The 25497-nt window shown below is 39.0% G+C and overlaps 1 protein-coding gene across 1 annotated transcript in view; it reads right to left on the minus strand.

The window, feature by feature from the left end:
- Positions 1–25497, minus strand: part of LOC109106615 (RNA-binding motif, single-stranded-interacting protein 3-like) — a 139523-nt gene that overhangs the window by 111539 nt on the left and 2487 nt on the right. The window contains exon 2 of the mRNA XM_042741485.1: positions 269–426. Within this exon, the coding sequence (XP_042597419.1) occupies positions 269–426 (158 nt within the window). The remainder of the gene's footprint in view (positions 1–268; positions 427–25497) is intronic.

Consider the following 25497-nt stretch of genomic DNA (forward strand, 5'->3'; position numbering starts at 1 on the left):
TGATGCTGACTTTCCATCGCCATTTATGGGCCATCTTCTTCTCTGTAACCAAGCACGGTGACTTTTTTTTTCTTTTTCCGTTTCCCTGACCTTCTGTGCGTGCATTTACTTGATTGCATGAGTTCTTGTATGTGGGTACCTGTGTCTTTGCAACTATAAATAGGTATAGAGTGACTGCTCATTTAGGTGTACAGAATGACAATCCTGACAGACAGACAGAGGATAACAGGCAGCGACAGATAGGGGACATCTGGGAAAAGATACTTACGGTTGGCAGAGTTTGATGAGGTCCTGGTCAGTGGTGCCAGGTGGAAGGCCCCGGATGTATAGGTTGGTTTTACTGAGCTGCTCCGCTGCACTGTGGCTGCTGCTATTGGTGCTTGGGCTGGGCGGAGCCATGGGAGGAGGGGGCGGGGCATATGACTGCTGCAAGACAGAAAAAGGCATAATAAGTTGTTATTAAAAATTGATATGATTTATATTAGATTACTGTAATATGCACTTTGGAACAGCAAGATCTCATGACTTGAAGACAACAAAAATGTATCTCTAATGGGCATCTCTAGCCACTGTAAGCTTAAACACATGCCTTTAGGTGAAGAGTTTATGAGTCAATGAACCTTAGTGAGAGTCGACACCATATTTAATATAAAACAAGGCTGTGAGGGAGAGAGCTGCAGTCTATTCAATAGATTGTACAATCGTTATTTCAAAGCTTACTACATAATATGGGTAGTATTTGCCTCTTAAAATGAAAGGCAAATATTTATGCTGTTAGGCAAATGTATTGCAATGAGATGCACATATACAGTACCTCAGCACACGATTCTCAACCATGGTGAGGATCAAAAAATTTTTAAAGCAGTAAAAATATGAACTATGATCCACATGACAGCTACAGTAACAGACAGTGACAGCAGCAGCAGCATAATTAAACCAGTAAAATTGAAAACTGATAATATTTTAATAATAAATAACATAAAATGTTCTCAAGCTGCAATGCATGCTGGGAACTTGTGCAATATTGTTCAGTGTAAAATTGTTTGTTCAGATGACTCAATTTGAAAAGTTGGGAGAACATTTGGATATGTTCCTTAATTATCTAAATAAAAAAGGTAAACAAAACAACTTTTGCTAGCGACATGTTTAGAGTATTTTTGTTCAGTTCACAAAAAAAAAAAAATTTTAACTGACTTCTAAAAATTCTTTGTTCAGGCAACATTTTTACATTGGTTAGTAGAACTACTCGAAAGTTGGATTTTTTTACAGTGTACTTTTATCCCTCACAGTTTGTTTTAATTTGCATCAGTTTAAATACTGCTTCTACCCTAACTAAGATTCAGTGAGGCTTTTGAACCGCATACACACTGAGCATTTAATATTTTCTGACAGACACGGCAGTCAGATATAGAAACATCACTGTGACAGTTAGACTGTGGCATGAGAGCTATTATTTATGTGTGTGTGCGCTTTCCTAGTGATGTCTATGTAATGGACTGTGTGTGTGTCTGGCCCGTGTTTTCTCTGTGTTTGCGATAATCATTGGCTGTCAGTTGCGCTGTACACTGGCAAGTCTCCCCTGGCATTAATCTATTACCTGCACTTCCCCACAGCCTGCAATTTCCTCCAGACACACGTAAGACAGACAGACAGACAGACGGGCCTATCGCGGCTAGATAGATTCTGCATTCATATAATTCAAACAGCCCTGTCCCTCAGGCTACAGTTATGAATGAACCCATTGAATTCTCAGGAATACAACACACAGACAGGGAATAGAAGACGAAGAACTGCCATTAAAACACACTGTGTACATGTGCATAGAGGGAAATATATGCCTCATGTTCCAAATGAAAAAGTAGGGGATTTTAAATAAATATGAGAAGGTTGGGGCCTAAGCACATTGCATGAACAATTACATGCATACCAGCAGTGTTGTTAGTAGGTAACTAAAAGTAGCGTCGTTACTTAACATTATTTTCCTTCGCATTACAATTGTTCATGTGTTGTAGCGTTTCCAGTAACAAGCTTCTTTTTCCAACCAAACACTACATTTCTGCGAGTCCAAAGAGTGAACAAACACGTACTCCTAAATGGTCGAGTGTATGTTTAAGCTAGGCCTGGAAAGTCATTCTAGTGAATTGGTTCGCTGTATACCATACCCCGACTCTTTCCCCCAAACCATATGGAAAGTCAGAATTATTAGTATATTGGCTCGCCTGAAAAATTCCACTCTTTCATGTAATTTGCAAAAGTCAAAAGTAATGCAAAAGTAACTTAAAGTGTTATTTTGCCAAAAACAAAACAAAACAAAACAAAAAATGTGGTAATTCAATTGTTTCTTTTTTTATAATATGTAATATAATATTGTATAGCATTCATTTTAAACCTAATGTTCCCTAACATTGATGCACACATAACTCTGCCCCAAAAGCTCTTAGTGTGCCAGAACCCTACATGAAATCTGGATATAATAAATACACCCAATTCCCAGAAACTATACACACCATATGCGTGTCTGACATGCCTGACATGGCTTCAGGCAGTCATGCACACACGCATGATCTGACTGCACAAAAAGCTTCCTGTGTGAGTGGAAGCTTATCAGACCCACCCGGCCCAGTTCTCCTCAGCAGAACGGGGGCCTGGCCTCCGCAACACGACGCCGGGATGAAGACAGACCGAGCGCAAGAGAGCAAAAGCTCGGCTGATCAAAGTGCTCGCCACAGACACCTCTTTCAGCCAATTTGTGCAGCTGTCAGGGGCACGGCGATAGCGCGTCAGGGTGTGTAGTGTGTCAGGAGTCATGATGAGGGAAGCCTTTGAAATGTCAAAGGCGTTCACTTTGCCGTCAGACGGGCTGGGATTAGAGGGAAAGGGAGAGATGATGTTGCTTTTACAACGGACTCCAGCAGGAATCACACACATACTCTTGGCGTCTCTATAGCCACACACACTAACAAATCCCATTCATTTGTGCAGCTTTAGTGGAGCCACTTAAGTCAAGCGAAGAGACCCTGGGAGACAAATTGTCTGATGATAGATGTGCTATTAGGTTACACATATGTTGTCTGAAACACATTAGCACATATAACGTTTACATTTGTGATGTGTTATCAGTTGACAACTGTTTGTCTTGGGGTTTTGCTTTCATAAGAAGTATTTAAACAGTATACTTTGTAGTTATGGCCTAGTGGTGTGTGTATATATGTCACTTAGGATGAACGTTTTTGAGTTTTGGATAAAATTAATCATTTAACTATTAGTTTACAAATGGACAGCTGAATAATAAAAAATCTAACATTTTAATTCATTTTAACAATCTCATACTTAGATCTGCTTTAACATCCTTATATTCAGGGTTATGACACAAAACTGACCTAATGGCAAAGTCCTTAAGACACGTAATAGCCAAAAAAAAAAAAAATACCTTGACTTAAAATCATTGCATATGATTAATTTCTTTTAACTGTGAAAAACTGTTAAATGGTTAATGGTAAGTTCCCCTACTGTATACGGTGAAAAACTGTAATAGATATTTCATGTAATTTTACGGTAAAATACAATTTTTGGAAGTGGAAAAAAGAATGTATAATTTATAGTGAAAAACCATAAATTGACATTTCCAGAATTCCCTGTATTGCATTTCAAATTTGATGTATTTTCTTTGAAATATCTCGGTTTCTTCTTAGTTTTTTTCTTACCAGTTATGTTTATTAGGGTATTTCATATTTTATATGCATATTACAGTTGCATGTGTCACCATAATGGTGTTTATTGTTTGTGTGAATGACACTGTGCAAATTATATATATTGTATTTTTTATGGTAAATTTCTGGCAACCACAGCTGCCCGTTTTTTACCGTAATTTTTACAGATTTGTTTTTTTATAGTGTAAGTACAGTTGTTGCCCAGCCCTAGCTAGTAATTGGTAGATGCTGTTTAGTTTGGTCCTCATATAGTCTGCATGAGTTTGAGTCTGGCTTGCGTCATCTGTTCCATTCCTCTCCCATCATTTCTAGTCATCTCTATTCTGTAGCTTTCAATCAAAGCGGCAAAAAGGCTGAAGCCTTCCAGAGGAGAGAAAACCAGTTATTGTCCGCTAATTAAACAATTCCTGCCTTTCTTCTCCTTGTCTTTTGGTCTCTCTCATCCTTGCCTTCTACCACTCTAATGACTGTAATCTGTCCATTCAGCCCCCCTCTTCTTCCGCAGCCTGGCTTCTGTAAACCGTCTCCTCCTCTCCCCCGCCCCCTCCTCTACTACGGATAATCCCTCCCTCCCGCTTCCCCTCCTTCCCGCCGTATCCCAGGGTTGACTGGTACGTAGCTGGGCACTGCTCTTTATTAAAGGGTGAGTGATGTGCACACACATTATCTCCTTGCTGCACGCCCAGATAGCCTTCATTTCCCTAAAGAGTACTCCAGTCACCAAACAATTAGTACTTCCTCGAGAGCCCTCGAAAATGAGTTTCGAATGACCGCCTCTTCTCTCCTCCAACCCCTCTCCCTCCCTCTGTCTGTCCGTCTGCCTTTCCCTCTCTCTCTCTCTCTCTCTCTCTCTCTCTCTCTCTCTCTCTCTCTCATTATTTCTCCTCTGCTGTTCTTCGCAGAGAGAGATTGACCTCTATCAGGTCAGCTTTCTTGCGCTGCTTGCTGAGTATGTGGAGTTAACCCCTGCCTCCGCCAACTGTGATTATGCTTAGGCTATGGAAATGTACATGTGTGCGCACACTGCATATGCATGTATTTAAAATATACATTCTATTCACATACTGATGCATTACTGCATGTGATATGGGTCAATGATTTATAAGACTGTCCATAATAAAGAAAAATAATATAGGTTAAAATGTAATTGTTTTTAATTTAATTGTAAAATATCTTACCTAAAGTATTTGAAGAGACTTGACAAACACACTCATGATTTAGATTTGTTGTACTTATTGAAATATTAATAAATAGTGGAATTTTGTTAATATATATATATATATATTTATATATATATATTAACAAAATTCCACTATTTATTAATATTTCAATAAGTATATATATTGCTCATAATATATATATTGCTCATTGTAGAAGAGGTGTATTCACTCAGTGTAAATGCATTTTTATTGTTTAATGCAGTGAAAATTTAAATGCTTTAATGGATAGATCAAAGAAAAAAAAATTATGTTGTAGACACATATGCCATAAGTTTTGCCACTCTTTTTTCCAAATGTGGAGGAAAGGTCTCATAGCATTTCCATAACAATTTGGATTCTTCTGCAGACAGCGTTCACAACACACATGCACTCGGCCTCGCTCCTGACGCTAGTGATTGATAGTATACGCCATGACCCTTCTGTCACAGGGACCAGAGCAGGACACGGCGAGCATTGCTCTCCTTCCTTCAACTCTCCCCCCAGGGCCCCTTGGGGCGAGGGAAAGAATGCCGGCTATTTAGGGAAAGGGTTTAAGATCCCCTGCATCCGGACAGCGGAGGCCCAAGGAAGCCCCAAAGATTACACTGAGAACTCTACGCACACACACTCATCGCACATAAAAACATGACTCTATCTGACCCAGAAATATATTACCACATGCATTAGCCCATTAGGCTCTCAAGAAGATCTATACGTTAGAGTTACTGCAGCAAAGGTAGGAGGGAGACTTCTTGCAGAGAGAGAGAAAGAAAGCGAGTGAGTGAGCTTTAAGCTTTCTGTGCAAGTGGGCACTGAGTGCTCTCTGCCATTAAAGCTCATAGTCGATAACATGCTGCATTAGAACCTCTTTGAATTGCAGAATTTCATATGAAATAAAGAGATGGTCTTCTTCTACAGCTTTCTTTTGTGCTGGAAACACAGAAAGCGATCATTACTGATGAAATGATAAACATTTGCCTTCACTGGCATGACATTGAGCCTGTCATTGGCTTGTGACTCAACAAAGGACACTTGAAGGAAGTGAGCATGTCAATAATCAGTGTCATGAATCATGAAAATGTCATGTCCATGTCATCCATCATGGGCCTTTTCCCAGAAACCATGTCTGCTTATGCTGTCTAATTATCTTGTAAATATTGAATCTTAAAATTTTAAATGAAATAACAATGTTTAAGAGCAGATAAAGGTTCAGAGGGAGGCAATGTCTCTTTTCCCCTCGCTTGAGTTCAGCGCAGTCTCATTAGATCCTAAAGCACAGCGTGAATGTGTAGGAGTAACTGCAAGAAAGAGGCTAAAACTCTGAGGTAATGCCTCTTTAGCAGTATGATTGGCTTTAAATGGGATAATACCCGCCTGTTATGTTCGCAACTGCTCTGCTAATTGGCCTGAATGGGTCAAACTGGAGGAAATAGAAGGACTAATTGACCCTTCACTACCTTAGCAACTGTTGCCATTGGCCATTTTTTCAGACAAGTTTTTGCTTTTTTATATATATATTTCTATGGAGGGCCTGTGTATTATTGACATTATCCAAATGTACAACACCACAGTGTTGCTGGGGCTCTTATAATAGTGGCACAAGGTACCCAGAGATGTTTTTTGTTTTGTTTTGTTTTGTTTTGTTTCTAAATCTTTAAATTATTCCTGAGAAGTGCTTGAGGATTTGGCCCTCAATCCCAAGTTTGGGAAGTCATGGCCTAACGGTTAGAGTGTTGGACTTGTAATCCAAGGGTTGCAAGTTCGAGTCTCAGGCCGGCAGGAATTGTAGGTGGGGGGAGTGAATGTACAGTGCTCTCTCCACCTTCAATACCACGACTGAGGTGCCCTTAAGCAAGGCACCGAACCCCCAACTGCTCCCTGGGCGCCGTGGCATAAATGGCTGCCCACTGCTCCGGGTGTGTGTTCACGGTGTGTGTGTGTTCACTGCTGTGTGTGTGCACTTTGGATGGGTTAAAAGCAGAGCCCGAATTCCGAGTATGGGTCACCATACTTGGCTGTATGCCACGTCACAAATGAACATATAACATCAGTAAGAACAACTAAATTTGCTCTCAAGTAAATTAATGCAACTTCTCTGAAGTTTTAAATCAAGTTACTGAGTGATTTAAAAATTCTTTAGAGAGCAAAGGCAGAAAAATGCGTTGCAATGCCACAATTCCGTAGTTCTTTGCTTTTGGATATTGTGTAAAGTTTGTCTGAGTTAGCAACAGTAACCAAGGAGGGAAGAGCATAGGGAAGGGTCAGTGTTGACATGGCCATATCTGGTCACATCCAAGTGAGATAATTTTAGCAAAGACTCCACTTGGTTAAATTAAAGCTGAACTTTGCCGTTTCCTATCCCAGTTTGAGTCATCTGAAAAGTCTAAATACTGTGGCTCTCTGAAGCTCTTTTATGAGCTTTGTTTGTTTTGGCATCACCTGACACAGCAACAATGGCTTAACCAATAGCGTGAGTGTGGGGGCGGGATTAATGACAGACAGTTAGAGTGCTTGGGAAACCTGTTTGAAAACATCGATTATTTTTGAAGATAAGATGTCTGAATTTAACGAAGATGTTCACTTTCCTCCCAGAGACTTTTTTTTTATCCACATCGTTCACGTGTTTGACCCTTTGAGGAACCTCAAAGCGTAATGGACCACACGCAGACTAAACAGGTACCAGAGCACTGGTCTGTACCTTTCATAATTCTTTCTGTCAGCAGGAATGTGAGGACTAATAAGCTGGCTTTAATTTAGAAGAAACACACTGCTTCAGACACCCAACCACACTCCAGCTTGTTAACGTCAGGCCCACGCACCGTTAATGTCATGAACGAGTTACACAAACATTCTCCCAGACAGCACTAACAACATCTTCCTCACCGGCCTCTGTCACGACAGCACAGCAAGCAAAGGTTCACACTCAGTTTGCAATCAAACTCATCAGCCTACGCAACATATGACAATCCGCGCCTCATTCCGCACAGAATCGGCTCACATCTGTGGCTCCGCTGAGATGACACTAAAGGATTATTCACTACAATCATTCGACCTCTCGAGTATTTGCAACGCATGAATTATCATCACCACCTCCTTATTATGCAGATATATGTTAATTTCTCTTAAATATATTCAAAATGCACCCCGCCTCTTTCTTCGCTGAGGTCAAGGTTTAACAAAGTTGGCATGTATGGAAACGGACTCAGGTTTTAATAGTCTGTTTTTTTCCGAAGAGAAGGAAACTTGAAATAAAGTTTGCGTGGATTTAAACGCATCTGGAATTTAGGCCAAATTCTGAGTTAATTCGTTACACTACATTAGCGGATGTCTCTCTATTTAAATACCCCTTCCTTCGTGACCTGCAAAATCCCCGGCCCCTCAGGGGCAAGCGCAGCATATTCAAATACGAGGAAACAATCAGAGTGTGCTTATTTGCATATGAACGGAAGATGGAAGCCCGCAAATCCGCGGCAGTCCATTTTAATCGGAGAATGACTTCCTCTTGTATTGTTACGAGAAACAGTCTGATAGCATTCTCTCCTCTCGTCTCCCAATCTTCCTGCTGAAATTAACATCCGAATGTGCTGCTCGCTTCGGACCAGACCGCTTGTAGAGCCGTGCAGACAGTAGCAGTCCACCAACCTCTGTTGCCCCGGCAACAAAGTGGAGGACATGGTGAGGTCTTATCAATCAATTAGAAACGTCTCTGTTCACTAGAAGCATTGAGCCACTGGGTCATGATTCCTCCACAGTTTGTCAAATTCATTAGGGCCCTTGTCAGAGTTGCATTGCTGTTCAAAAAAAGTTATTTTTAATGTCTGTCACCTCAGTCAGCAGGTATTTTTTTTTTTATGTAATTTTATAGACTGATATTCTACACTCACAATATAACTGAACTCCATTTAAGTTTGTAAAACACATTAGTGTTCAAATAAATCAGTTTCCTTTAGGAGAATGCAGGATGCACAGAGAAAATCAGAGGAAGTCAATGAGCCTTTTTTGGTCAAGAGTCATACACAATTCATTCAGCTCGGGAAGAGCTCACTTCCTGTGCCTTCGTTAAAATTCCTTCGTCAGGTTTGCTATTGCAGCAGGGCTTCCAAGAACTCCGGACTAGACCCATTCAAGGGAATTCTTGTCTCCAGAATCCTTTTTTCATTCCCAGAAGCTGTCTGAGGAACAGCCTCTGTTAATTGGCATCACATGACAGCTGGGTGGGTTTAGGGGTCACATCCATGTTACAGTGATTTGATGGAGGGAAGCTAAATTAAATCATTACTTTATTCAGCATTGACAGTGATGTGCACACAGTGAAGGTATCAGGCTAAAGGTTCTGCTCCTGGAAACTTCCACTGGATGGGATTCATTCAACAAAGCAAACAAATATAGAAATTAGTAAAATAAACATTTTCTGCACTGAAAGATTTTTGGACAACTAAGATCATAGGTCATACATTCTTTAAAAATGCCACAAAATCCACCATGATGTTACTGACGTACTACTGATGTGTGTTTATACTGTACATATAGTATACTGTAATATGGTAGAGAAGTCAGGCAAAATATAAAATACAAAATGTAATTTCATATTAAATGCAAATTTTATATATACACACACACACACACACACACACACACACACACACATTTTTTTTTTTTTTTTCAGAATTTCTCATAATATAATGTGCAATGAAAAAATATACTCAATTAGTAAAATGCAAAATAGAAGCATTTTCACTAGTGGTCTCAAACCTTTGGACCCCACTGTGTAATATAATTTATTTTATAATTTATATATATTTAAATCTATACCTTATGCTGCTATAGAAAGCCACAGCACTTTGTGAATGAAATTGTGCTTTGCAGTTCTTGGCCTCTCTCTACAGCTGTTGTACCAGAACACACACACACAAACACATGCACACATGCATGCACGCACACACACACAGATGATAAAGAGTCTAACATGCCGCGTGTCCTTGTGCCTCCCTCCACATTGAGTCATCAGCTCTGCACTCCATTAATCACACATCATCAAATGTTGTCACATCATGTTAGTAAGTGTGTGTATGTGTGTTCGTGCATGTGTGTGGTCTCCAAATGCGATCTATATGTTGTGGCCCCCATACAGCCTTGCACTTCCACTTGCTTTCAGACGTAAATAAATAAATAAATAAATAAATGATACAAAGGCGCAGATCCATGTCTCAATGTCACCCTCTCTGGGTGTTACAGAAACCTCAGCTAAGCTCGATGCTGACATTGAGATGGAGAGAGATAGCCAGTCTGTGGACAGAGTATTATATTCCCTCAAATGGTCACTGAATACGAGTGACATTGAAGCAGCCATTAATCAGTTTTCATACCTAGTCCTTCACCAGTTCACTAAACGCTGGAGCCTGATTTGATCGATAACAGAGGAAGAGGGGAACAAAACAGACGCTGGCCGTGCAGATGATGATCAAGACATAGTCTGTGCTGGAAATTATTTAAAAGCCATATCAAATTACCATGAAAAGTTAATTATTTTTTTTCTTATATTGAAGGAAATGAGAGATGCTTTAGGCTAGGTGGTATACAACATTTTTCTGTTTTGAAATTCGATGCGCAGGCATGTACAGTGTTGAAGTGTGCCATTTTCTTAGTTTAAAATGCAAAGATGAGAAAAAATAAGCAATCACTTATAAATGCTTATAATGCAATATTTGCATATTACAGTGAATATATTTTGTATACATTTAATACATTAAAATATATTAAATTAAATATTACCATTAAATTATTTTTTCATTAATTATGCATATACGTTTAATAAAATGTCATTTTAAATCATTAAAATTAAATATATTTTTATATATTAAATGTTTTTAAATATACATATTTATATTTAAATGTTACTTAAAAATCACGAGTTGGTGTAGTTACAAGATCTACCAGCAGGGGCTTGCAGGGTCATGCTAACCGTCCAAACCTAGACCTCACAGGTTTGAGCATCCTGACCAGCCTGACACCCATTAGGGTGACCATAATTTTTTTGTATATTTCTATTGATGATTTTAGATTTTAAACAAGGCCACATAATAGTCCAGCCTCATAGATGCATGTCCTGCGGCTGTGTGGTCTGACGCATATAGTATTGCGTGGGTGTGCGGCTGCTAATGGGAGATCCACAAGGGTGCTGCTGTGTCAGAGCACACTCTCAAGGACGTGGCTGTGATCCAGGCGTAGGACGTGAGCAAGATGATCTCGTAGCCCATGTGGAGTCCACACATTGGACACATGTACAATGGATGCATAATATGAAGCGGACAGGATGTCATGTTACAATATATCATGTGCACTGTTATTAGATTGCGGAATACAAATAATTAGCCGCACCTCCACCTTCCTGTCCTTGTCTAATTCCTGTCACAACGCAAGATAAACTGATTTATATGGCACCACACATTTGCTGTTTTGTGTCTAGGAGATTTTGTAAACAATGCATAATTAGGGTCTTAAAGGTATAGTTCATCCAGAAATTTAATTCTGTCAGCTTATTTTTAAACTCTGTTAACCATCATTTAATTCTAAACAATTTTTCTTTCTTACATTCTTGCTTGCTTGCTTTCCCATAAAATTGGTCTGTATGATTTCTGTTCTACATTTTAAGTCTGCTTAATTTTTCTCTGAAAGTAGTTCTAGTGTTTTGTGCTATTTAGCTTTAGATCCTTAAATGAATCAGTTGATCCAGTTCACAGAACCCTTCTGAATGATTCATTTGATCCTTTAACTCCCTGATTCAGTTAATTGGTTGCAACAGTTAACAGCCTACTGGAGAATATTCACTGAGATCATGACTTAACTTTCAGTCTGTTTGTCATACAAAACATATCCCTTTAGAAGACTTATAATATAGTGCAGAAGTTGTATGGACCACTTTTAGGAGACGTTTTATGTATCGTCTTTTATAGCTCCACAGCTCCAGTCTACATTTACTTTCATTATATTGAAAACCATGGCCAGGAAAATTCTTTTGTGTTCCACATTAAAGAGAAAGCCATGCAGGTTTGACCTGCCATGAGAGTTAGTAAATAATGGCAGATTTTTTCTTACCGCTTGAGTTTTTTCAACCTATGAACACAGTCTGAAGTGGGATGGACAGTGTTCTTTCTGTTTTCAATTCCGTGTTGTTTGTCCACCCACTCAATGTAATTATCTCTTGAGATATTTGTGTTTGCCGGACACAATGTGATCATTCATACAAATAATCAGGGTTGAGTCTCGGTGTAATGTCAACCTGGCCTGTCTGCTTTAAACGCTTGATGGAAAAGTGTGGGAGTGAAGGAAACAGAATGACACAAAAAAAGAAAAATCCAATTATTCGTGCATAATAACAATCGTGCGGTATATGCAGGCGATTGCCAGCACGTACTAACCCGGCCCTTGCTGTCTCTCCTACTGTCTAAGTGCCAATTATGGTACAGGCGGCGGACATCCGCTTGAGCCAGGCCTCTTTCCACTAGACACATTAGGAGTTGCGCCGAGCATGATAGTGCTGTTTAGTCGAACACTGCACCATAAGAGCCGTATACTGCTCCGGTGCACCAGCTCACAGTACACACACACACATGCATGCATGCTTGAGCTGATCAGGCTACCGAAGTAGATGGCACGCTGTTTCCTTGCAACATCATTAAAGCAAGGGTGGGGATTTTCCTAGAGCTCTGCGTGTCTAGCACAATGCAGTCGTATCACTGTCCTCTTCTGGAATGCAGCGGTGTTACCTGAGAAAAGCCTGCTTGCAGCGAGAAGGCAGGGTGGAGAGAGGGAGGGATGCATAAACAATTCGGAATGGTGATGGGGTGAAAGAAAGAGGGATAAAGGACCCAAAAAGGACATGAGGGAGAGAGAGAGAGAGTACATGAGAGGCAGGCCCCTGTGAAGTACCTCTTGTTATTAATAATTGATTCTTTGAAAAGACTGTGCAGTTTAATTGGTGGTAAGGGGTGATCTTGGCACACACACACCTCTGGGAGTCTCTCTGCAGCTGGTTTCCAGTAACGCTGGCTTAACGTGAGGGCGAGAGAGCAGCACTCCACTCGAGAGAGAGAGAAGGCATTTGAAATTCAAACCTACCTGGAACGACTCAAGCTGTGTCTGCAGTCTGCAAGGAATTCACTCCAAAGCGCTGGAAAGTATACACCTTTGCATGTCAGACAGCTCTCGTACTGTTGTACCTGAACCAAAGGCCACAACCTACATGCTTTGATGACAACTGCAGCTGCATTTTATTTTATAAAGCATAAATGGGATAATTCTGAAATGAAAATTCTGTCATTATTTACTTACTCAAATGTTGTTCCAAACCAGTATGACTGAATTAGATCTTTACAGCAGTGTTTCATAGTGATCAGACTGCAAAAAAAAAAAAAAAAAAAAAAATTCTTATTCTTAATAAAAGAAGGTATTTTCTGTTAAAATAGCTTAGAATCCTTGAAATAAAATTTGTATACTTTAAAGGCAACACTGCATATTAAGATATTAAGACTAGTTTTCCAAGAATGTATCTTCAAAGAATGTATCTTAAATGTATTTTGTCTCACTGCACTAGCAGAATTTTTTATTGTTTATAAACAAGTGCCAATGGAGTAAGTCAAATAGTGATATGAAAACTTTCATATCATAGAAGATCTATGAAAACAAGTCTTATTATCTTGTGCGGTCTTGCTTCTCAGTGTATCTTAATTATATTGTTACTGTAAATAAGAATTTATGTTTTGTTTTTAAGGTCATTCTTACTGGAAAACATGATTTAAAAAAAAAATAACATGGCTATTAAGCTTCAAAAAAATAAGTCCATAAGACTTATACCTATGTTATGAGTCTTCATTGAGCAGTTTTTAAGATAACAACCTATTGAAAGGGACGATTATTAATTAATAAGGGGATAAGTCTGTGCCTTCACATAAAGCTATCATATGGCTTCAGAAGAACACATGCTATATAGACTCCTATTTATGGTGCTCTTTTGTCTTTTTTGGGGTCTTTGTTGTAGGATTGTGGGGCCTTACAGATGATCACTATGAACATTCTTCAAATATCCTTCATTTGTGTACGACAAGCATACAGGTTTGGAACAAAATGAGTTTTCATTTTTAGGTGATCTGTTTCTTTGAGAGCATTTTGTGCGATAATTATTCTCATTAAAATTTTGACTGATACAAAAAGCTGCTGCCCCACAAAATCTGTTCTGTACAGTGCCCCATCCACAATCTGACCTTCACCTCATATTGGATTAATTCCTAAGTCAATGTTCAACACAAACCAGTACCACAATGGAAACAGTGAGGTATTTACAACAGACACTCGCTGTATATTCAAAAAGGAGCACACTCTTGACAAAGACCAGAGCCAATTTGACCAGATAACATCTGTGGAGACCAGAGGAAGCTTTTCCTTTCGTGCAAAAACCAGAGCTGCCGCCTGTGAGAACTCTCGGCTTTGAAGATTCTCTGTCCTATTACACTAAAAACTGCTCTGGAGACTACATTTGCCTCAGGTAACTCAGGTTCTTTCCTATAATCAACAGCAGTACCGTTTCCTCCATTAGGACCTTTAATAAAATTCTCTGGAAAAAAAATTGTGTGACGATCCTTTCGCAAAGCTGAGATCAAATTGAATTGCTTGAAAAGCTAAAAGGCAGCAGAAAAAAAGGATTTGCAGTGTGTGCCACGAGATGACAGAATATCAAGCCGGTATGACAGAGAATCAAGTCAAACAGCGCGTCGGTGTGGTTTGAAAAGTTTCAAAACTGACTGAAAGCTGTATGAAATCTAAAGTGTGGCCCAGAACAGACCTAATTGCTGTAATTTGTGTGCACAGTGTGTGAACAGCACTTTCAGTGGCTATAAAAGGACGTAATCAATACAGAAGATATAAACATGGCAATTCACTGTGCGCGCTTATCTTTTCATCTCTAGTCTAGCTCTCATGTGCCTTTGTGCTGTTAGCCATGATAATCTGCAGATCTGGATTTGCCCACCCTGCTGAATTATGCAAACCCAGCTCAGCTCAGGCGTGAGGAGTTTAACTGGGCTGGCAGTGGGAGATAGACAGCTTGTGGCCTTTCTTTTAAAGGAAAGAGGAGAGCTTATGTTATATCCCTCTGTTTTATTCTTTCTTTGATCAATCTATGTATCTATCTACCTGTCTGTCTGCCTGTCTATTTGTCTGTCTTTACGTATGCATGTGTGCGTGCGTGCCATGGTTTTCTGGACAAGTGCCATGCATTTTGTGTGATAGTACTGTGATAGAATCCTTTGAAGGACCATGAATAGGCCATGAAATTATTTGAAGGACCATTTTAAGGCAATCATACATTTATTGTGTATATAATACATTTACATTCACTTTGGCCTGACCAGGATATTCAGAAATTCACCTGTTCTGTTGCACTACAGAAAGGAAGTCATCCGAGTTGAGGATGAACTATCCCTTTAAATGTAATTTCTTATATATATGTATATACATATATATCTCCATTATCAGACCTGTCCATTCCTGTTCTGTGAATTCCCCTAGCAGATCATCTGCAGCGCTCGATGGTTTGAGAGTGTTGTGCATCAGGGAGGAGAGGCCAGTAAGTGAGCAGGCCCATTAGGCTACGAGTGTGTGTGTGTGTGTGTGTGTGTGTGAGAGAGAGAGAGAGAGAGAGAAAGATATGAGATGCTGCTCTTAGACAGTGATAGGCTCATTAGTAGGGCTAGGATGTACTGCATTCGAGTGTGTGTGTGTGTGTGTGTGTGTGTGTGAGAGAGAGAGAGTTTGTGCGCACGTTTGCAGTCTAATTAGCATCGGACAGTTAGAGTGACTGTGACCCAAGACTCTCTCCGACCTCTCATTCTGACCTGCCTGCCGGCGTCCGCAAGTTCTATCCGAACCCCACAAACACACGGTCATTCAAAGAGACACAAACACCCACACACCCACACAAAAGAGAAAGACATCCCTTCATGAATGTCAATACGCTCTCTAATTGGCTTGTACGGGCATCCCTGTTTTCTTTAAACAAATGTCAGCCATTAAGCTGTGAGTGAGATGATTAGTGTGAAGTTGGTGTGCGGTGCACCGATACACATGTCCTCTTATGGAATGTGTCCACACAGCCATTAGCACGCCGTCCCTGACATGCCCCATGTCCTCTCTCCTCTCACACCTATTTGTCAAAGTGGCCCACCGTTTCTTGCGAAAATAATGACAACCCAATCAGAGACCGAGACTGGTGTGTGTCTAACCCTTTTTTTTTTTTTGAAGTGCAAGATGGTTTTTTGACAGAAAAAGAAGCTGATGGAAGTCAGACAGACTGTAGCAGAATATAGATGCAGGCACCGGAAAGTTTAAAAGACATTTTAAAGTTTAACATCCTCCCCCAAAAGGCCCTTCTGCTTTCTGGTTACCGCAGTGCGAGATGAAAGCGCTTGTGCTTCTACAAAAGACTTATTTTTTTTGTGCCTAGCACCACTTTAGCCAGCTAAATGCATCTCATCCCAGTGACCAGCATTGGGAAATACAATCTCAGTGCAGAGGGAAAAGTCTGGGCCAGCATTTCAAACAAAGGCACGCTAGCACAAAAAGACGAGAAGGTTAAAACCCTGGGACGCTGGGCAGTGTAGGCCCGTAGGGGCCCATTGTTTTCGAGAGAGCATTATGAAGAGATACACATGCACAGAAAAAGCGGTTCACACGCATGCTCTAGATGAGGGTGAGACCTGGCTGCAGCCAAGCGGTGCACACAAAGGAGCTTAATCATTCATAAAACTGGAGAGGCTAATAAAATATGCAGCACATGAATGCGGTAAAGTGCTCCGGTGCTGCCTAAACTTTTAAAAAGACACATCGAATCAGCTATTGTGTGTGTGTAGGCCGATTCGTTTGCTGGGGCTGAAAGGATGAGGTCACGTAGCATCTCGAGGGCGGATCCTGTCAGGACTGCGTCCTCTACTTCCTGTCTTCTCCACTTCTTTATGCATTTGTCTTGTTCGTTCTCTGGCCTTCTCTGTGTGCTTTTTTGCTACTTTGCAAATAGGGACGCTGAGAGAGGAGACAGGAAATGACAAGGAGAAAAGGGAGGGCACCACAGGAAGTAACACAAATGAGATTTCTAATATCATCTCCATTGTTTTCCTGGCAATTAGATTATATAGACATCAAATAGAGACTTCCTTCTCAGATGTTTCTATTGAGAAAATACTGTAATCTTGCAGCTTTCTCAAATTTATTTTAAACTGGACTGAAGGATCCAAAATTCTACAATCCAAAGTTAGATATTTGTTTATAATATCTAGAATTTAGTTTAGGGTCTTTAAGTTGTCCTGAAAGAAATAAATACTTTTATTCAGGAAGTATCTATATCAAATTAAACAAATGTGACAGTAAAGATATTTATACTGTTGCAGAAGATTTAGATTTCAAACTCATTTCTGAACACTTGATTTATCAAAGAATCCTAAAGAAATAATAAAAAAAATTAAATATCACAATTGTTGTTAACACTGATAAAAAGAAATGTTTCATGGTCAACAAATTAGCATATTAGAATGATTTCTAAAGGATCATGTGACACTGAACACTGGAGTAATGATGCTGAAAATTCAGCTTTGGAGGAATTACAGGAATAAATTATATTCTAAAATATATTCAAATATTACAAACAGACTTCTTTCAAAAAAAAAGAAAAAAAAAACGACCTGAAAATGTTTATCATTGGTGTATTTCTCTTACAGAATTTTAGGAGAAACATCTAAACAAATTGGATACTTCTATACTTCTATGACAAATATCTGAGAAATTTCCTAAAGCATAAAAAAGCAAAAAAAATTGTCTTTAGTGTCAGGAAGTAATATAAGACTCGAAGTTCAGTTGCCCAGAGCTTGTGCGTTAACCCCTAAGCCACGGCTCTGACCTCTCAGTCCTTTTTTCTCTCATTATGCTTCTCACAGCAGGAGGAAGTGTTAGAAGTTGCAATCAAGGGTACTGTTGTGTGACAGATAGTTCAGCTAATAAGTCCAGGCTTGGTTTCTCCACCACCTAGCACCTCTAGCATCCACGCACTCAAGTGAACTGAACCATCAAAAGCAGAGGCTCTTGCCTTCAAGCTTACCATGGCTAACAAGCACAGCTGTTCACTGAACCCACCATAGACCAGCTGAGGATATATTAGTCACGTACAAACAAATGGATAAATGAGAGCATAGGGTAATCATCACCATTTTTACAACAGACTTCACCTCAGGTGGACATTTTGATTGAACAGGGTTGTGAATTACTGTAAATAGCATTCAGAATTGAATTGAGAATGTGTTTCAAATTCCAGTTCAGATATAAATTAAATTGTATTCATTTGAACTGGGGTAGCAGAAAAGATGCAGAACTGCAATTTGATATTAAATTTGAAAGAAGTTCAATAAAAATTAACTGAAATTCAAGAAAAGCTTGTCTGAAAACTTGAAGGTTTTATAAGATCTTAGCTACACATCTATAGGAATGTGTACTTTTTTTTACTAGAAAAATAGTAAATTTTGCATTGCATATGTTTCTAAAAATCCTTTAAACAACTGCACAAGATATTAAGACTTGTTATCATCTAATGTATTTTTAATACAAGTGGAATTTGTCTCATTGAATTACTGTGTCTGATTTTTGCACTCAAGTATTTAAATATTTAATGTTTAAATATTTATTTAAATTTATCCAGTTTCAAGGAATTTAAAATATTTTTTTACTTGGAAAAAAGGTAATATAATTATAAAAAAGATCATTAAGTATTGTGTATAAATTAATGAAAATGAAGATTAAAGGTGTGTGTGGGGGGGGGGGTATATTCTTCTTAATGTTTATTCCATTTATGCACTTTATTTCACAAAATGCTAATAATTGTTTGTTTCTCTGAATTGTAATTGAGTAAATTCCACTTCCTGTAATTCTATTTCAAGTCCCTGTGAGGTATGGCCAATTTAATTTAATTTCACCCTCTTAATTTTAAAGGGCGCAGATTCAGTTCTTCAATTCAGAATTTTGCACAACCCTGGTATGCATTAAAGTGTTGATTCACCTTGACATTCAATGGGAAACATATGACCTCAGCGGTCACATTTAGCATGATGGGAAGTCTGGAAAAAGGGCACGCCACACATTTGAGTGTCATTACTAGCTCTGTATTTAGCCTTGAGCCTGGGGATATGTTTGGACAAGTCTTTGAGTGTCTGCCGCACAAATTATCCTGATAAAAGCACATGGGGTGAGCAAATTAATTCAACCGAAACCCAACAAAAAGCACTGTTTACATAAGCTAATCCAGGCAGTGTGCTAGCCGCCATGCCAACCCCAAGCAGCTTTACTGAATCATCACCCGCTCCCTGGGCACTTTCGAGACCCCAAAGTGTCTTTATCCAAATGGGGAAGTGAAGGGAGGAACGGGTCCTTTCAGATGGCATCTTTACGGTCTTCAGTGGTTTGAAATCGAGGCCAAAACAAATGGCCTTTTCCAGAGCAGTCTTTAATGTACCTTTTTGGGGCCTGATTTTCAGCCAGACCGTGGAGAATTGGATGTAGTTATGGTGGGTTAGAATCACTGCAGCTGTGTATTATTATAGGAGGCTCTTTTGACACTCAAAAGGTGTGTGCATAGTCCTCGCATGGACTTTTCATGACATGGAAAAGGCTGGAGCAGGAGATGGGGGTGGGGGTGTGGGTGGGGTCCATGGAATGAGTAGCCCGTTCTCAAGGATTTATTACACCTTACGTCGCCTACTCTGTCCTTGGTTGCTTTCAGGAGGAAATGCTTTCCAATGAGTCTCTAGATGAAAACACACGGGAGGGGCGGAAGAAAAGATGACAGGAGCGGCTGAAAGGCACTACACTGTGAAGGAGGAGCAGGCTGCCACCAACATCCCTCCTCTTTTTCTTGAAATCAAGTGGTTATCGTTTGTGACTGAAGCCAAGCTGCACAGGCTGTTCCTCTGTGCTCTCTGTGTGAATTCATAGCAAAAGCAGCTTTCCTAACCGCTAATTACAACTCGAAGCTCATTAAACCACCAGATTTATACACATGCACATGCATGCACGACCGCTGACGATGGCGTCATACGTCACCCTTCACATCTAGATGATAGATCCGTTCCAAAATCCCAGATCAAACATATCTCTGCTCCCCGAGAAAACACTATCGTCTTCCAGAATCCACACCAGATATTTACAGCTGAACACTAAGCCTCTAACTAAAATCATGTTTATCTCAAAGATGCAACGAGGCAAAGCCCAGAAGCGACAGCGCCAATGAGGAATTTGATCGGACGCCAATGGTAAAATGTCGATGAGTCCCTGTGTTATTGCCCCAGCCTTCCACGGCTTCGGCTTGTTCCTCTTCGATCATTTATCCCTGAACGCAGGCTTTGTCAAGCACTTACGCCAGTGGCCTAAAAGAAATGGCAGATCCCTTAAAAGTGGAGAATCCATCAGGCTTGGGTTGTTACAAAGTGGTCCTCTATTAAAAATGCAGCAGGGCCATTACCTCAGGACCGGTGCCTTTCTCCTCTGGCTCTCTCAAGCCCACAGAAACCAACTAGCTAGGTGAGATCGCCCCATTACAGCTTGGACCACACATGAGTGCTGGTCATGGATGAATACTCAAGGTGCTTGCAGTTAGTTCCAGATAAAGGTGACAGTGACCAGATACACATGCAGAAGAGGCTATTTATATAACAGTATTGCACCTAATAGTGTAGTTTATAAGTCTGTCTCTATTTCACACACTCAGAAAATGACTTTTTGCTACTTGTTCAATTTGCTTAAAGCAATATTTCACCCAAAATTAAAGTTTTGTAATCCTTTACTGACCCTCATGTCATTACAAACCTGTGTAAGTGCTTATGTGGAACACGAAAGAAGCTATTTTGAAGAACTTTGAAGAACCAAAAAGTTGTTGGTCCCCAATGACTTCCATAGTATAGGGAAAGAAATACTATGGAAGTCAAAGGGGACTGTTTGATTACCAGCATATTTCAAAATATCATCTTTTATGTTCAACATAAGAAAGAAACTCATACAGGTTTGGAACGACACAAGGTTGATGACAAAATTGTCATTTTTGGGTAAAATATCCCTTTTTTACCTTTTCCATTTTTATTTAAAAAAGAAAATTCTGCCATTATTTATTCACCCTCATATTGTTTTAAACCTGTAAAACTTTCTTATTTTAGCAAACACAGATGAAGATATTTTGAAAATTTTGTCTGTTTGTTTGCCCATACCATGAAAGTCAGTGGGGCTGTGGTTTTGGACATCACTGGCTTTCATTGTATGGACAAAAACAGTCTTTTCAAATGGATAAGTAAATGACAGAATTTTCATTTTTGAGTGATCTATCCCTCTAATAGAAACGTGCTAACAATTTTTGAACATTCCCTTTCATTAAATTCAAATCACTTGAATTTGTGAAGTGGAAGTTAACCTCAACCTTCTGGGTTAAAACTACATTAATCACTTTTTGTTGGCATTAACTGAAACTTAACACTAAGTTCCCAGCATCCTTTGCAAAAGACTCATTCTGGAGTGTAAATTTTAAAATCAAGTGAAAATGAACTATTTTATGCATTTTTGATTAAAGGAAAAAGCAAGCTTGTGGTAAATGTGCAGTTTGCTTAGTGATTTAGAAGATTATATGTCATGTTGGAGTTTTTGTGGTTACCCTCATGGAGCTTAGATTGTGGGCGGCCACATGAAGGCTTTGGTGTGTGTTTTGTCACTCAATGAGAAATAGCTGTGCTAATACTAGCGCAGCGATTAGACTTTCTCTCTCTCTCTCTCTCTCTCTCTCTCTCTCTCTCTGTCTCCCATACGTTACATTTTGTAAAAGTTGTTATACTTAGCATGCCCTGTGCTGCCATTTTTTTTTTTTTACTGTAGAGGTTAAACGAATAGTTCACCTAAAACTTAAATTCTGTCATTAATTACTCACACTCATGTCGTTACAATCCGTAAGACTTTCGTTCATCTTCAGAACACAAATTAAGATATTTTTGATGAAATCTGAGAGCTTTCTGACCCTGCATAGACAGCTACATAACTACCACATTCAAGGACCAGAAAGGTACTGTAGTAAGAACATTGTTAAAACAGTCCATCTGACATCTCTTCAACAATTTCTTCTCTTCTATGTCAGTCTTCGACGTGTTCATGAGAGTACCATGGTGCATGCATGTGCATTCCTCTGCTTGCAAACAAATCAAAATAAATTTTAAAATCCTTATATGATTAGAAAGGTCAAGGAAAAGGGAAATTCACTGGTATGCAGAGTCCTGAGTAAAACATGAAAACTCTATTAAGTGTCTGGTGCTATGAATGAGCCACTTAAGTTTTTTCGTAATATTTTGGTGCGTTAATATACAATGAAAATGAAGTGCGGTCTTTTGTTTGTTTAATGACATATCTCACCGGATCAGATTTTACAGCCAGACCTATCTGTTTATCAGTGCTATGGTACGAGTACTTTAACTCAGCATTGTGTGAGTGACAATGAAAGTTTCTTCTTGCACATTCTTACATTGGTTTTGTGTGACTGGATGCGCATGAGAGTTATTACTCTCTGATGCAAGATGTGAAAATCTAGAACACATTTCACCTTCAGAAAGGGCCAGAAAATATTAAACTACTACTACAAACAGCTCTTTTGTGTGCTTTGTATTCTTTTCTTTTCATGTTCGTGACTAATGCAAAGCATTTCACCCCTGAAACGAGGACAATCTTGGACATAAAATGTTATCCACCTATGAGGGTATGTTTGCCAAGTATGTTCCTCTTTTCAGAGTGAACCCCACCCCTCTGAACAGATGGCTGGAGAGAATGTCCAGGACACAGTAGGAAAGGGAGATAGAGGAAAAGGGATGGGAAGATGATAGAAAGACAGGGAGGAAAAGAGAAGAACATTGATGGACTAAAAATATGAATGCCTGTATTTAAAACCATTTCTCCTGTGAATATTAGACTGCATAGTGATATAGTTTAACGTGTGCATTCCGACTATGTGAGGTCATGTGACAATATATTTTTGTACTCGCAACTTACTGATGTTCAACATTAAATAGAAACCTCAGAGTGAAAACACATTCACAACCTCACAAAGCAGAGACTATATAAATAGACTCTAACCCTAACATAGACTTTCTTCAAATATGACCAGATTTGTGTAGGTCCCTACATTTTCATTGATGTGGGAAATGTGGACGGAGCTGTGAAATCCAGTAATAAAAACAGAATTTTGATGAATAAATTGAATAATAATACCGTACAGTTTATTAAAACTTTGTTTTTAATATTTTTCACACAGTATCACAAAATGTTTAGTGTAAGTTTTAATTTAAACAGTAATCCTCTGTTGAACATTACTTTGTTTCTGAAAAATGTTAAGGATTTTTCATTTGATTACATTTTAAAAATTTAATTGTCAAGGTTTTTTGTTTTCCAGAAAAATTAAAAGACATCAGAGTTTCTGGGGCAAAAAACAACAAGATAATATTATTGTTAAAAATTTAACACATTTTTAAAATTTTATCAATTCAATTTATTTTACATCGATTTAGATTATTAAAATTTAATTGAACCAAGAAAACAGACAACACGAAGGTTGGGGAAAAATAAAACTTAATTCATAGTGCCCTTTTTGTGGCTTAGATGCACACTCCAATACTTACAGAAAAATTACACACAGACAAGCATAATTTAGCACTCTAGGCAGATCTGACATCCCCAACTCGATGGTTACAGGCAGATACTTACAGCAAGCATTTTACAGTGCAGGCTTTCCCGACGGAAGTGTTTACATGTATAATTCACACACGCATACAAAGCCTGCACTCTTGTAAGTTCATGTTTCTGCGTATGTCATTATGGATCGCTTCCAACAGCAACTCAGAAGAAAAACTCAAATAGAAAATAAAATGCATTAAAAAAGTAAAAACAACCCAAATATTAGATTTTTTTTTTTTCCATTATAGCATAACATCATGTAATGCTGTTACAAGTAATGTTATTGTACTCTCAAAGGGAAAATGCTGGACTGGGCAAGTGATTAGGAGTCAGGCTTAGTCTTCCAACGATTTCTGATGGACCAAATAACCACATTTTTTAAAAATAACAACCAGACAATTATTCAAAATTTTAAGCATATTTTAGAGCCAAATTATTCAATTTGTTGCAGTCAATAATTTGTGTGTGAAACGGCTGAGTGTGCTTGTGGATTTTAATCTATCCTTTCACCTGTTTAATGACAGTGTTGGTAATGAATACCGGAAATCAAATTGTCGTTGATACCTGAAAATTGCTTGTCCATTAACGAGTTTAATCAGATGAAGGTTGTTTGGAGGAGGGGAGATGAGAGCATTTTCACCCGTGTGGTAAAAAATAGGTGCCACTAGAGGAAAATGAAGCATCAGTCTGGTAATTATCCACAAGCGGAGTACATATCACAACATAATAATCCTAAATGACATTGGGAGCAGCGGAAATATAATGAGCCAAATATATGAACCATTCCCATAATGCAGCAGGAATGTTGGTGGCAATCCACGTGTCACCTCATTGCAGGGCAGTTAGCGTGCACTCCCACTGAGAGGATAGGTTTAAATGGGCGACTGGATGTTATTTCTGCTGTACATAAAGCTGACCCCACAGAGTGTAACCGAACACCACACACACACACACACACACACACACACACACACACACACACACACTTGCTCGTATACGCAATCTTATGGCTCTGAATCTGAGTGCTCGCTCTGGCTGTCTTCCCCTTTCCCTTCTTTTGAAACATCAATGCGCACATACACCTTAAAACTCTGACTTCTAGCCACTGATTGAATGGAAGACGGGGCCCCACTGGCCTCTGTTGACACAATACCAGGGAGAAATTACCTCCCTTAAATTCTATTTTATATCCCACTGGTGTATGACTGCTGTCAAGGATATCTCAGCTCACACACTCACGTTTATACATCCACCCATGTTCAGTTAAACCCTGCAAGGGGAAAGGGACGGGGTGGTGTGATATTGGTACTGTAGATATCCGCATGAGGAGACTACAGTTAGATTGTGAATCCATTAATTTGGAATGTGTGCCATTTGGAATTGAACTGAATTGAGAATAATTTTTTTTTTTTAATTGAGGTACAGTATGGATAAAGAATTGCAATTCAAATTTGATTGTAAGGAAGTAAAATAAGATTAATCGAAATGTATTTTATTTTTTAAATAGAAAAGCAAAATTTGCCAAGACAAACTGTAAATTTTAAATTTTTTTCAAATCTTTGAAAAAGTTTTGTGAAGTGGAGTTTTAGGGTATAGACAGACAGACAGACAGATAGACAGATAGACAGATAGATAGATAGCTAGATAGATAGATAGATAGATAGATAGATAGATAGATAGATAGATAGATAGATAGATAGATAGATAGATAGAATGTAATGTTCAGTGATATCTATGACCCATATTATAAAACAATGGATGGATTTCCTGCCACATTACATTTTCTTTTGAACCTACTTCACTGA

Source organism: Cyprinus carpio, chromosome B16, assembly GCF_018340385.1.
Source record: "Cyprinus carpio isolate SPL01 chromosome B16, ASM1834038v1, whole genome shotgun sequence".
NCBI lineage: Eukaryota > Metazoa > Chordata > Actinopteri > Cypriniformes > Cyprinidae > Cyprinus > Cyprinus carpio.